General features: G+C 40.2%; 1 protein-coding gene across 1 annotated transcript in view; it reads left to right on the forward strand.

Annotated features, from left to right (window-relative positions):
* Positions 1 to 1,071: 1,071 nt before the first annotated feature.
* LARS1 (leucyl-tRNA synthetase 1) overlaps positions 1,072 to 14,910 on the forward strand; it is a 54,566-nt gene continuing 40,727 nt past the window's right edge. Inside the window, exons 1-5 of the mRNA XM_036313718.1 lie at positions 1,072 to 1,229; positions 6,260 to 6,378; positions 11,113 to 11,200; positions 11,595 to 11,675; positions 14,497 to 14,634. Of these exons, the coding sequence (XP_036169611.1) occupies positions 1,224 to 1,229; positions 6,260 to 6,378; positions 11,113 to 11,200; positions 11,595 to 11,675; positions 14,497 to 14,634 (432 nt within the window). The 5' untranslated portion in view covers positions 1,072 to 1,223. The remainder of the gene's footprint in view (positions 1,230 to 6,259; positions 6,379 to 11,112; positions 11,201 to 11,594; positions 11,676 to 14,496; positions 14,635 to 14,910) is intronic.

Raw genomic sequence — 14,910 nt, forward strand, 5'->3', positions numbered from 1 at the left:
AGGAAGAGGGAGAGAGAGAGAGAGAAATATCTATGATGAGCGACAATCATTGGTCGGCTGTTTCCCGCATGCCCCACGCTGGGGATTGAGCCTGCAACCTGGGCACGTGCCCTGGCTGGTTCATAGGTCGACACTCAACCATTGAGCCACGCAGGCCTGGTGGAAACATCTTTTATAAAAAAAATTGATTTGAGAGGTAAGGAGAGCAAGCGAGCGAGCGAGAGAAACGTTGATTCTTGTTTCACTTATTTATGGATTCATTGGTTCCTTCTTGTGTGAGCCCTGACCGGGATTGCACCTGCAAACTTGGTGCATCAGGGCGAAGCTCCAACCAACTGAGCTACCCGACCAGGGGGAATGGAGTCACTTTTTAAAACAGATCTTTCTTTGATGATGGAAATGTCCTATTTCCTCAGTGTCCGATGACATGGTAAACACTAGCCACATAAACTACGGAGAGCTTGAAAAGTGGTTAGTGCGACCGAAGAACCTAATTTTAATTTAATTTAAATTGTTAAATTTAAATAGCCACATGTAGCTAGTGACTACTGCATCAGACAGCTCAACCTTGAATGGTAGTCCAGTTGAAATAGTCTGAGATTGGCACTGAGACCAGGTATGTTACCAGCCTCTCTCTTAAAAGTGGAGATTGTTAATAAATGGTTATAAAATGTCTAAATTCTGGGCTGTTGAATACTACCGACAGTAATAAATATCCATGCACAGTGGCAAGCCTTCATTAGCACCTGTCACTGAAAGATGAATTAACCTTGCATCCTGGCATCTTGACAGACACCCAGCCAGCTCTGCGGGGTGAAAAGGTTGAAGGCTGGGGACTTTACCTCAGCGCGCGCTGGCGGCCATCTGCGGTTCCGAACTGCATTGTGGACGTTGTAGTTCAACGTGCACGTGACATCACTACCAGTGTCACCTCTGAGTGGCCTGTCGAGTCAACTTCCGGTATCCCGTTGCTACCTGGGAGTTGTAGTCAACAATTCCCTGCTGGATTTGGGCTCTAGGTGCTTTGGAACTACAATTCCCGGCAGGCTACGAGATGCACCCGGTTGTAGTTAATAGTGAGCTGGTGATTGCCTCAGCAGGCGTGGTGTGCTTCAGTGTCTTGAGAGGTTTGGGTATCCCGGTAGGAAGGGTGAAAGGTTGTAACTACTCCTTTGAGGGTGATCACCGAGGTCGTGGGTTTGCACTGTCGGCTGGGCAGCGCCATGGCGGTGAGTTTTTGTGGGAAGAGAGCTCGGCTGGGGCCTAGAACCGGCTCATCTGTGTGTTTTGCAAAAACTAGAGGCTCCATGTGGTAGCCACTGTCCTGCAGGGAAAATCCTTTATTCTAAAGAAAGGGGAAGACTTGCCCTCAAAGCTTGAGGCGTGGCTGTTGTGAGGATGTGCCCTTTTTTGTTAGCGGAGGCAGGAACTGATGTCTTTAACTTTACAGACTATTTAATGTCATGTGTGTTACTCCACCTAAGTTTCTAAAACCGATGTGGAGAGAGGAGGTTGTAACATTGATTCCTCCTTTCAACAAAAAATTGAGCGCATCCCGGTAAACAGACAGAAATGACTGCATTCGTGTTGCTTATATGTGTGTGGGCTACCTGCTAAAACACATGGTGTGACAAGTCAGGTGTTGATAAGTGCTAAAGAAAAAACTAGAGCTGGAAGCGGGACTAGGGAGTATGGCTGGGGGAGGGTTGCAATGTTAGAAAGTTGACCAAGAAAGGCTTTGTTGAGAAGGTGGCGTTGTGGCAAAAAGGAGGTAGGGAGCAAGCCATGCAACTACATGTGTGGAGGAAAAGATTTCCAGGCAGAGGCAACCATGAGCGTGAAAAGCAAGGGGGATTGTATGTCTAAAGGACAGTGGTCCAGGGGGAGATGATTGGTGATGATGATGATGATGATGATGATGGATGTGTGTTTGTGTAGAGGGCTAGGCTTATGATGTAGGTCATAATAAGTCCTGGTAGGTTGCTGCTTGCAGAGTGGGTTCCAGAAAGAATGTTCAGAGGGGGACTGGAGATAATGAGTGTGGATAATTCTTGAGGAAGTTTATAAAGGGAAGTGGAAATAGATGAAGGTTAAAAGAGGGCTTTTTTTTTTTTTTTAAAGACAGGAGAAATTATACAGTGCTTCTATGCTCATGAGAATTATCCTGTAGAAAGAGAAAATGGGTGCATAAGAGAGATGATTGCTGGAGTGGTGCTCCTGAATAGAACAGGGGCATGAGATAAAGTGCCTCAGTGTGTAGGTTAAATAGGACCGCATTCATCTGTAGTACCAGGAAAGAAGGCAGAATATATGGGTACAGATGCATGTGGGTTGGTAGATGTGATGAGGGAGGCTGTGGAGATTTCCTGTTCACTTCTCTTTTCTCATTGAATTAGGAGCCAAGATTATCACCTAAAAATAAGGATGGGAGAGGGCGTGTTGGGGGTTTGAGGAGGGAGGAGAAGGTACGAAACAATTGTCTAGGACAGCTGTCCATAGAACTTTTGCACTGTCAGATTTGGTAGCCACTGGCCACATGTGGCTACTGATCATTTGAAATGTGGCCAGTGCAATGGAAGGACTGGATTTTAATGGAATTTTAAAATTACAGTCATGTGTGGCAAGTGGCTAGTGTACTGGACAGTATGTACATTTAAGTTTGTACATACCTTTTTCAAACCTAATAAAAAGTACATGATGTCTAGTTGTCTGTGATAATAAACATTTTTGAGCATTTGCCATGGGTCCAGCACTATGGTAAGTCCTTCGTGTGTATTTTCTCTTTTAATTCTCATAATAGTAATACAAGGTAGGTATAATTATTATCTTTATTTTCTAGATGGAGAAATGCAGGCTTAAAAAGATTAAGGAACTTGTCCAGGGTTCTACAGCTAGTAAGTTCTACAGCCAGGGTTCTACGATTCATTATCTTTGAAATGGTAATCGCTGGTCTGCCCACTTGTTAGGTTGTTAACATCAAATAAACCAGTGTTCATAAAAGTTTTTTAAGAACCGCAGAATACTATGAATATAGGAAAAAGTTTATTGTCTAGTTTAGTGTTTCTTTACTGGGGGTGATTTTGTCTCCCAGAAAACATTTGGTCTGGAGACTCTTGGCTGTCACAGTTGAGGGGGTTGTGCTACAGGTATCTAGTGGGTAGAAGCCAGAGATGCTCATAAACAGCCTACAGTGCACAGGGCAGCCCCTGTGAACAAAGAATTTTGCCCAAAGTATCAATAGTGCCAAAGTTTAGGAGCATCCATCTAGTTAAATAACCTTTTAACTAATGAAAACAACCAATTGCCTAGTTGAATAACCAGTGAAGAAATTGAGGTTTGGATTGATCAAGTGACTTCCTCAAGTTTATGTAAGTTGGTGCTGGGGCCAATATCAGATTTCATTACAATCAACCTTTGAGATTTGAGGAACAAGTTTTTCTGAGAAGCAGAAACCTCAAAGAAGAGCTTTTGTGCACCTAGCATTCTTTCTACATGAAAGAAATATAATTCTAAGTATTTTGTGAGGACCATTGCTTTCATGTTCTTTCGAAACATAGTTCTAACCATTGCTTTCATGGTTATCTTTAAGCAAAAAATATTTGTCATGTAACTTCTGTGTCTGTGGCATTGTATTTGGTGCTGAGTAAGTAGATCTAAAACTTGCTGCCTGCCAGGAGTTCATAGCCTCCCTGGGTGAATGTCTTAAGGATCATTTGGTGGCATGCAATGGAAGTGAACTCAAGTTGGTTAAGGTAAAGAGGAATTTAGTAAGAACACAGTGGGATTTCCTATAACCCATACCTCTAGAGTAGAAGGTACAGCTAGGCTTCTTGAGGCCCTATATAATTTCGGCTTTGTGGGCCCCTTTGCCTGTAAAAAATATTAAAATTACGTTTTACAACTATTTTGGCATAAAGACAAATATATTAATGTTATATATTAAAGTTTTTTCTTAAACCTAAAAGTTTCTTTTTTTTTATTTTTTTAAAAAATATATTTTTATTGATTTCAGAGAAGAAGGGAGAGGGAGAGAGAGATAGAAACATCAATGATGAGAGAGAATCATTGATTGGCTGCACGCCCCCTATTGGGTATCGAGCCCACAACCAGGGCTTGTGCCCTTGACCAGAATCGAACCTGAGACCCTTCAGTCCGCAGGCTGACACTCTGTCCACTGAGCCAAGCCGGCTAGGGCTATTTTTTTTCTTGATTTTAAAAGAAAATATTTTTGTGAGTCCCTTAAAGTAAGTGGGCCCTCAGCACTGCGCCTACTCTACCTGCAGGTTAAGTCGGCTACTGAAAGTTAGTTATACAGGCTGTTTTAAGGCCCTGGTGGAAGTGACTTACTTTCTCCCCAAAACACCTTTGCCGGAACCTAGTCACATAGCTCCATCTAACTTCAAATTCATCTGGAAAGGACACTTAACCATTTAACCAGCAGAGGACACTTAACCACTTCTGCTGCACCACCCTGCATAAGACTGGGTTTTTGTTGCTGAGCGAGAAAGGGAAGGAACATATATTGCAAAGGCTACCTGCTGTCTCTGCCATAGCTCATTTAAAAATGTTTTTAAACATTGATTTGCGAGGGAGAGGGAGAGAGATCAATTTGTTGTTTCACCTATTTTGTATGTGCCCTGACTGGTTATCAAACCCACAGCCTTGGCATATCTGGATGATGCTCTAACAAACTGAGCGCCCTGGCCAGGGTCTGCCATAGCTCACTTTAAAATGGTAGTTTTTGTATATTAGAATTAACGACAGGGGTTAGCATATATTGGAATAGAGAGACTGGAAGCAGGTTACTTGTTAAGAGGGTTTTGCAGCAAGAAAGGGCCCAAAGGATCTGAGGTCTAAATGAAGGGGGTTCGTAGCAGGAATGGAAAGTGCCTTATTCTTTCTTGGAAAAGGAAATACTTTCTGTAACCACAATGTTTTATGGAAATTCTTGGCAAAGAGTCCAAATTGCTTAGCACCTTGATTCAAATATGCAACCCAGTTCCTCGTCCATGTATTTTTTTTATGGCCACATTATGTAAAAACAGGCAATGTGTTATTTGCTTCTCTTTAAAAATCTTTATATATTCAACAAATATTTGAGAGCCTTGCTGTAAGCTAGACATTGAAGATAAAATGAGAAACAAGACATAGTCCCCACCAAGAACAAGCTTACAGTCCCGTGGGAAAGATGGCCAGATCCTGACATCGCTGGGCGATTAGGGCTGTCACAGGGGAAATATTGGTGGGTAGGACCATATTCAGAATGGCTTCTCAATGGAGAATCCAGGCCGGTGATTAGCTGAGACCTGGAGGGTGACATGGCCAGGCAAAGAGGTTGATTGGTGGGGTATGAGGGCAGAGGAATAGTTTGAACACAGGCCTAGAGGTGAGAGAGGGACCTTGGCATATTTGGGAAAATGCAGATGGCTTAATAGGCCTGTGAAGATGGAAGCATGGAGAGAGGGGAGATGGGAGAGGCCTGGCAGATATGAGCCAGCAGGGCCTTGAATGCCAGATTTAAGAGTAGGGATGGACTTTATCCTGAAGCATAGAGAACCTCTAAAGGGGGATTGACTTGGTCAGATTTGTGTGTTGATATGATGTGGTTCCAGTCGCAGCAATTATGATCTGGTCAGGATTTATAGAAGCAAAAAATGTCATTTTCCCTTGATTCCTAGATAAACTTTTTTATTGATTGATTTGAAAGAGACAGGAAGGGAGAGAGAAAGAGAGAGAGGAGAGAGAGGAACATTGATTTGTTGTTCCATTTATTTATGTATTCCTTGGTTGATTCTTGTATGTGTTCTGACCAGAGAGCAAACTTACTAGTACAACCCTGGCATATTGGGGACACTCTAACCAACTGAGCTACTTAGCCAGAGTTTATTTTTGTATTATTACTTATTAATTAGTGTATCATTTTCCATATGAACAACTGTAAACCTACTTTTGCCCACCCCTGAATTTATATGTTTTATGAATAGAAACATTTGACAACAGTGTTTTGTTACAGTACGTAATTTTTGAAAAGTATTTCAAAGCCTTTTGAGTAATTCTTTAGCCACTCCTTTGAGGTTTGAGGTATATAGGTCGTGTTAACCCTAATTTTCTATCTGGTTCATTTAAGTTTGAAGATAACCATGGAAAAATTGATCTGTCAGTAAACAGCTCAGTTCTGTGTGAACCCATTTTTTTTTTTTTTTAAAGCAAGCCTGTTGAAGTACAGAGTGGGTTATCCTATCTCTTTTCTGTCTAATAGGAAAGAAAGGGAACAGCCAAAGTGGACTTCTTGAAGAAGATTGAGAAAGAAATCCAACAGAAATGGGACTCCGAGAAAGTATTTGAGGTCAATGCATCTAATTCAGAGAAGCAGACTAGGTGAGTAATAGTTGGTGAAGTTCCGCACATTGTATTTCGAAACCAGTTGGCTTTGTAGTACAGGAACTGCTCTGTGGAAAACAATGGGCAGAGTGTGTTTAGAATGTCCGAGGTGGACTGAAGAAGGTGACTTCCATTTCCTGCATTTAAAAGTAGGATCTTCTTCCTTAAAGGATTTTTTTCTACATGAAGAGTTTTTCAAAAACTTGCTTTTCATGTTCAAACCAAAGGGGATGTTTTGAAGATTTTTTTTTTTATATATTTTTTATTGATTAAGATATTACATATGTGTCCTTGTCCCCACGTTACCCTCTACCCCCCCACCCCCCCCCCCGCTCATGCCCTCACCCCCCCGTTGTCCATGTCCATTGATTGGGCCTATATGCTTGCATATAAGTCCTTTGGTTGATCTTTCCCCCTTACCCCCACCCTCCCCTACCTTCCCTCCAAGTCCCGACAGTCCAATCAATGCCTCTCCATCTCTGGATCAGTCCTTGTTCATCAGCTTATGTTGTTCATTATATTCCACAAATGAGTGAGATCATGTGGTATTTATCCGCTCTCCAGTTCCATCCATGCTGTGGCAAATGGTAAGAGTTCCTTTTTCTTCTTCCTCTTCTTAAAGAATACCTTTCAGCATTTCATATAATGCTGGTTTGGTGGTGATGAACTCCTTTAGCTTTTTCTTATCCGTGAAGCTCTTTCTTTTTTTTTTTTTTTTTTTATTTCATTTTTTTTTCTACACCTCTCATGTCTCTTCACCGTGCCAGACTAGAGTCAAGCTCAACAGTCCGTGAAGCTCTTTATCTGACCTTCTATTCTGAATGATAGCTTTGCTGGATAAAGTAATCTTGGTTGCAGGTTCTTGCTATTCATCACTTTGAATATTTCTTGCCACTCTCTTCTGGCCTGCATGGTTTCTGTTGAGAAATCAGCTGACAGTCGTATGGGTACTCCCTTGTAGGTAACTGACTGTCTTTCTCTTGCTGCTTTTAAGATTCTCTCTTTATCTTTTGCTCTTGGCATTTTAATTATGATGTGTCTTGGTGTGGTCCTCCTTGGATTCCTTTTGTTTGGGGTTCTCCGCGCTTCCTGGACTTGTAAGTCCATTTCTTTCACCAGGTAGGGGAAGTTTTCTGTCATTATTTCTTCAAAAAGGTTTTCAATATCTTGCCCTCTCTCTCCTTCTGGTACCCCTATAATTCTGATGTTGGTACGCTTGAAGTTGTCCCAGAGGTTCCTTACACTATCTTCATATTTTTGGAATCTCTTTTCTTTTTTCTTTTTCGGTTGGGTATTTTTTGTTTCTTTGAATTTCAAATCTTTGATTTGATTCTTGGGATCCTCTTGTCTGCTGCTGGATCTCTGTAAATTATTCTTTATTTCAGTCAGTGTATGCTTAATTTCTAGTTGGTCCTTTTTCATGTCCTCCATGGTCTCACTATACTTATTGAGGGATTCATTAAATTTATCGGCGGTTTCCATAAAATTCTTGAAAAACCTTATAAACGTGGCCTTGAACTCTATATCCAATTGTTTGCTTTCCTCCATTTCTGCCATTTGTGACCTGTTTCTTTGTCTCTGCATTTTGGCAGCTTCCCTGTGTTGATAGAGTGGCCCTGCGCGCCAGGTGTCCTGTAGGGCCCAGTAGCTCAGCCTCCCCAGTTACCTGGGGTGGACACTCTTGGTGCACTCTTGGTGCCTTGGTTGTTGTAGAATCACTGGGAGGAATTGACCTCCAGGCCAATTGGCTGTGAGAATCAGCTGTGTCTAAAGTGGGAGAACTTCTGTGCTGAAGACACCCTTCTGGGGCAAGACTTGCTTCAGTGGGGCTTTGGTGCTCACTGAGTCTGCTCCCTGAGTGTGTCCCTTATGGATCTGAGGAGTTGCAATCTGGATGGTCCCCCTCTGACCACTGGGTACAGTGGCTCCTGGATCTAAGGAGGTGCTAATTCAGCCTCTGCCTGAGGCCACACAGCAGGAGCCACGAAGAGGCTCAGCTGTGAAGCAATGCAAGCCGCTGCGGGGCCTTGGGCCTTCTCTTGGAAGTTCCGGGTCTGCCTGGCTCGGCTGCAGTTAGGTACATTCACATGCAAAAGCCTCTGCCGCAGCCTGGGTGGGGCGGGGTCTCAGGGAATCAAAGGGCGGATCAAGGAGCTATGGCTGATTCTCCGACCGGAGTCTCGGGTCTCAGTGACCCACTAATTGCTGCAAGCACCTCTGAGGGAAAGCCGCCTTCAAGTTCGCCCGCTGCCGGACAGACCAGCTTCTCCCCGTATGAGTCCTGGGTCCCCAGAGACTTCCCGGAACCGGAGTTCAGAGCAGTCGGGAGCTTGTGATTCAAAAAGACAGCCGAGTCCTCAGGTGCCACCCCCTTTCCTCGCGCGCGCGAGCCGCCGTACCTCTGCACTTCACCTCCGCAGCGCCTCTGGCTCTCAGCGTGCTTTTCTTTCCTTCTAGTTGTAGAATTTACACTCAGCCAGCCTTTCTGTTGTTCTGGATGATGTTTGCTCAGTCCTTTGCGGTAATTTTCAATTGTTGTGTGAGGCGACAATTTCCCGGTGTTTACCTATGCCGCCATCTTAGTTTTCTCCATGTTTTGAAGTTTTATCTTTGCTGACTGGTAAAAGGAAATCCTTCTATTAGAGAGGTTCATATTGTAGTGATAATTATCTTCACAGATGCAAAATATAAAATTCGAAAGGTTTCTGTATTAGAAGATCTTATTTCATAAATACTGGACTGCCTTGATGTTAATAATCACTGATAATAAGACCAACCATAGATAATGATGTGATGTTGAGGAAAAATAAATACAAAATAACTGTCCCCAAATAGTATTCCAGTAAATATATGTGTCAATTATAAGATGCATCTCAATTTCAGGCCTGGACTTCTATTCAGGACTTTCTGATTCCAAAGTCTGTCCTCCTTTCTATTAAGCTACACTCTATCAGAAGTTTTTGTGTTTTTTTAAAAAATATATTTTTATTGATTTCAGAGGGGAAGGGGAAGGGAAAGAGAGAGAGAAACATTAATGATGAGAATCATCGATTGTCTGCCTTCTGCATGTCCCTCACTGGGGACTGAGTGCACCCAGGCCTGTGCCCTGACCAGGAATCAGACTGTCACCTCCTGGTTCACAGGTCGATGCTCAACCACTGAGCCACGCCAGCTGGGCAAGTCTTTTTTTTTTTTTTTTTTTTTTTTTTTTTTAAGAGAAAAAGAGTTTGCTGTAATATGAAGTCTCTGGTGTTATACTTTATAATTTGAAGTTTCTATTTGGTTCTAGGATTTTGGTCAACTTTAAGGTAATTTAAGTAATCCAAAGTGAACTGACAAAGCTGCTATGTTCAGTGAAAGAAAATGAACTACAGCTATGTGCAGGAATGCTGAAGGAACTTAGACATAGCACATTGAGTGGAAAAAAGCAAATTGCAGAAGTCTATATAAAATACGCCATTTTTAAAACATTTTTTTTTAAAATATATTTTATTGATTTTTTACAGAGAGGAAGGGAGAGAGATAGAGAGTTAGAAACATCGATGAGAGAGAAACATCGATCAGCTGCCTCCTGCACATCTCCTACTGGGGATGTGCCCGCAACCCACGTACATGCCCTTGACCGGAATCGAACCTGGGACCTTTCAGTCCGCAGGCCGATGCTCTATCCACTGAGCCAAACCGGTTTCGGCAAAATACGCCATTTTTATAAAGCTCACTAGTAAGAGAAACGAAATGATACGTTCTTTAAGGGCACAGACTTAGGTACAAACTTCAAACTCATGTTTTGTAAATAATACAGAGTTTAAGGGCACAGACTTAGATACAGACTTAGGTACGAACTATTCAAAAACATGAGTGAAACTTAATGACACATTGTTTAAAGGCACAGACTTAGATACAAACTATTTTAAAACAAGGAAATGAAAAAGTGAATTTCAAGGTAATGGTTATCTCTGGTGAGAAGTGGGGAGGAACACAAAGGTAGCTTAAGTGGGTTCAAAAGTTGGACGGTGGTTTATAGGTGTTCATTTTATTGTGCTTCATAACTTATGTATGTTAGGTAACACTTGAAAAAAGAATATAGCATAGTAAATGTTAGCTTTAAAAGGTGCTTTTTAAATGAATTTACAACATATCATGCAATACTGAGGATGTTTTATTTTACCTGAGGACTTTGAATTGCTTTATATATCTTGTAAAAACAAATTTAACTTAATCAGTAAAACATTAAATTTATTCAGATCCCTAAGTCTTAAAAAAATTTAATATTTAGTATTTTATCTTTATAAAGCATTTTAGCTTAAGTTAAACCTACAAGTATATTTATTTCTTTGAAAAATTATTTAAGAGAGAGAGAGGAAGAGAGAAAGAGAAACATCGATTTGTTGTTCCACTTATTTATGCATTCATGGGGTGATTCTTATATGTGCCCTGACTGGGGATCCCACCTGAAACCTTGGTGTATCAGATGACGCTCTAACCAACTGAGCTACCTGGCCAGCGCAGTATATTTATTTCTTAATAGCCACCTGCAAATGTTTTATTATTTCAAAAGTAAGTTTTAATTTTAGAGATCTTTTAACTTGGGGGTTTATAAATTTAATTTTAAGTAACTAAAGTTTGAACGAATTAGTTATAGCAAGCATTCCCTTCACCATACTCCTTCATTGTAAAAGGAATCTAACATTTTCCTGTCTGTATTTCCTTTTTCATATGATTGTTTTGCAGCAAGGGCAAGTACTTTGTCACCTTCCCATATCCATACATGAACGGGCGCCTTCATTTGGGACACACATTTTCTTTATCCAAATGTGAGGTAAAGCTTCCTCTGTTTAATATAATGGGCTGGTGGGTCTTTAATAAGTACTAATTTGAAGAGAATGATATTTATAGAATTTATTTCCTGGTAAGGGAACTTAGACTTCCTTAATTTTAAGCTTATTTTTTATATTTAAGTCATTTAATTTTTATATTTAATTTTCATATATTATGTGTGCAGAGGTCTAGGTATGCATGTTCACAAGTAATCTCTAGATTGGTGAAAGACACAAAAAGGTGGGTTAAAACTTTGGAATGATTATACAATTTAGCTGGTGTGTTAAAGGAGGATGTGAAGAGGAAAACTGAACTGATGCTCTTTGTGAAAAGTCAGCATTTTCTGTTCACCTGGCATTTAAATTTGTAATTTAAATTTAATTTTCTTCCTGTAGTTTGCAGTTGGGTACCAGAGATTGAAAGGAAACATTTGTCTGTTCCCCTTTGGTTTACACTGTACTGGAATGCCTATTAAGGTAAGATTGCTTTTGGGATTGATTTCTACGCTTTTTGGCTTAGAGCAAATAGAAATATCTAGTTCAATAGCTTGAAAAGGGATTAAAAAAATACTGCTCTATTACAGTGTTTTTTTGAAATGAATTTATTATAGTGAAAATTACATTAAAAAAAACAGTTCAAGAAGTCCTTAAATAAAGGGCACACATTAAGGTTTGTGATTTCTAAGTAATTTTTGATATTGTTTGATCATCCTATATACTCATATTTCTGTTTTAGAATTATATTATAGCTACTACCAAGTAAAATGCGCAGTGTTTTGAGCATTCATGACACATATAGGATGTTGGCACAAAGTAATAAACTCTTCTACCCTATTTTGATCATTTTGTCAAATGTCTTCATTTGTCTTAAGTTTATACTAGAAATAATTCTCAATAAAGAATGGGCCAGAAAACTAGAGTTGAAAGGATTCCCAAATGATGTAGGGTTGGAAAATTTAACTCAGATTTTTTTTTTTATTCTTCAACCTTTTATTTTGAAAAACATCAAACCTACAGAAAAAGTAAAAGCATAGTACAGTGAACACCCATACAACCTTCACTTATAGTTGCCAAGTCCTTTTTTTTTTTCTTTAAATATTTTTATTGATTTTAGAGAGGAAGGGAGAGGGCAAAGAGATAGAAACATCAATGATGAGAAAGAATCATTGATCGGTTGCCTCCTGCACGCCCCCTACTGGGGATAGAACCCACAACCTGGGCATATGCCCTCGAACCTGGGACCCTTCCAACCGTAGGCCGATGCTCTATCCACTGAGCCAAACCAGCTAGGGCAAGTTTTAATACTTTCCATAATATAGTTCTGTCTCTCAACACACACACAGTACATGTATGCTTTTTTTTTGCCTTTTCTATGAATTCTTTGAAAGTAAGTAAGTTGCAGGCATTATGACATGTCACCCCTGAATACTTCAGCATAATCTTTTAAAATAAGAGCATTCCTCTACTTTATCACAGTAACATCCTCTCGGAGAAATTTAACATTGATGTCATATTATCATCGTGATCTAATCTATAGTTGTATGTCTCTAATTGTCTCAAAATATTCTTTCTGGCTATTTTTACTTTTTATTTTATGGATCACACAGTGCATTTCATGATCAATTCTCTTTAGTTTGTCACAGCATTGATGTCTTTGAAGAATCTAGGCCAGTTATTTTACAGAATATCCCCTAATCTGAGTTTTTTGTTTTTGTTTTTTAATATATTTTTATTGATTTCAGAGAGGAATGGAGAGCGAGAGAGAGACAGAAACATCAATGATGAGAATCATTGATCGGCTGCCTCCCGCACACCCCCTACTGGGGATTGAGCCCGTAACCCAGGCATGTGCCCTTGACCGGAATTGAACCAGGGACCCTTCAGTCCTCAGGCCGATGCTCTATCCATTGAACCAAACTGGCCAGGGTGAAATTTTTTTTTATTTTTATTGTTTTTCATGATTAGATTTGGGTTAAATATTTTGACCCGAATACTACACTGGTGAGGTGTAAACTTTCCATTGTATCACATCAAAAGGCAGTTTGTCCCATCTTAGTGACATTAAGTTAATACCTGTCAGATTTCTTCATCCTAAAGATGACTCCCCCCCCCCCCTTTTTTTTTTTTTTTTAAATATATTTTATTGATTTTTTACAGAGAGGAAGGGAGAGAGATAGAGAGTTAGAAACATCGATGAGAGAGAAACATCGATCAGCCGCCTCCTGCACATCCCCCACTGGGGAAGCGCCCGCAACCCAGGTACATGCCCTTGACCGGAATCGAACCCGGGACCCTTCAGTCCGCAGGCCGACGCTCTATCCACTGAGCCAAACCGGTTTCGGCCCCCCCTTTTTTTTTAAAATATATTTTATTGATTTTTTTTTTACAGAGAAGAAGGGAGAGAGATAGAGAGTTAGAAACATCGATGAGAGAGCAACATCGATCAGCTGCCTCCTGCACATCTCCCACTGGGGATGTGCCCGCAACCCAGGCACATGCCTCCGACCGGAATCGAACCTGGGACCCTTCAGTCTGCAGGCCGACGCTCTATCCACTGAGCCAAACCGGTTTCGGCGACTTTTCCCCTTTTTAATTAAAAGTATTCTGTGGGTGAGGGGGCAATAATGCTTTGAGAGCCTTTAAATATCCGGTTCTCAATAACCCATTCTTTTCTCATTTATTAACTGAAATTCTTCCGCATAAAAGAGTGAATTCCCTTTTTAAAATTCACAATTCTATATTTGTATTTTTTCATAACTTTAACACTATCTACTTGGAGTCATCTTTGTTTTTGACACTGAACTCCTTATGGTAGAATTGAGGAGAACTGGGGTGGAAAGCCCAGATTCATGTGTTAGCTTTGCAGCTTAGTAGCTTTATAAGTTTGGATAAATCACTTAATCTCTCTGTCTCTTTTCTAACTTCATACATGCTGGGATGATAACTAATGAGTATATATGACAATCATTAAATTGAGAAATGCTATTAATCATGTTGTTATTCAAAATAATTACACATCATATCTTACAAATCCCTGTACTTCGAATATCTAACATGTAGTATACTACATTAAGTACTTGAGGTGTTAAATAAATGCTTGCTGAGTAAAGGAAGTAATACTAATTTATAAATTGGGGAATTTTGTATCATTTGGGTTTTCTGTTATGATCCACTTATATATAGAGATATATTGCAGAAAATTTTAGAGTCAATTTTAGTGGGCCATAGAAGAAAACGCCCCAGATTATTTCTACCTTGAATTCTGAACTTCACTGTCTCTAATGTTGTGTTTGCTTAGGCCTGTGCTGATAAGTTGAAAAGAGAAATAGAGCTCTATGGTTGCCCCCCTGATTTTCCAGATGAAGAAGAGGAAGAGGAAGAAGTCAGTGCTAAAACAGAAGATGCAATAATTAAGGATAAAGCTAAAGGAAAAAAGGTTTGGTGGTTGATGATACTTATTTTGGTTGAAGTTTTATATTGATGTTTGTCTGATTTGTATATTCATTCCAAGTACTAGCGCAGTATATTTTTAGAAAGTTCATGATACCCTGGCTCCATTATAGCACCATGGGACTCATTCTGTTCTCCCTTTTCTTTTTTGTGACTTTTTTCTTCAACAATGAGAAACCTGACTCATTATTTGCAGAATATTTATTTATTTTTTGTTCAGTCCTACTGTACCACTAGTTTCAGAATTGTTAACCGATAATCC

Source organism: Myotis myotis, unplaced genomic scaffold (assembly GCF_014108235.1).
Source record: "Myotis myotis isolate mMyoMyo1 unplaced genomic scaffold, mMyoMyo1.p scaffold_m19_p_6, whole genome shotgun sequence".
In the NCBI taxonomy this organism is placed as follows: domain Eukaryota; kingdom Metazoa; phylum Chordata; class Mammalia; order Chiroptera; family Vespertilionidae; genus Myotis; species Myotis myotis.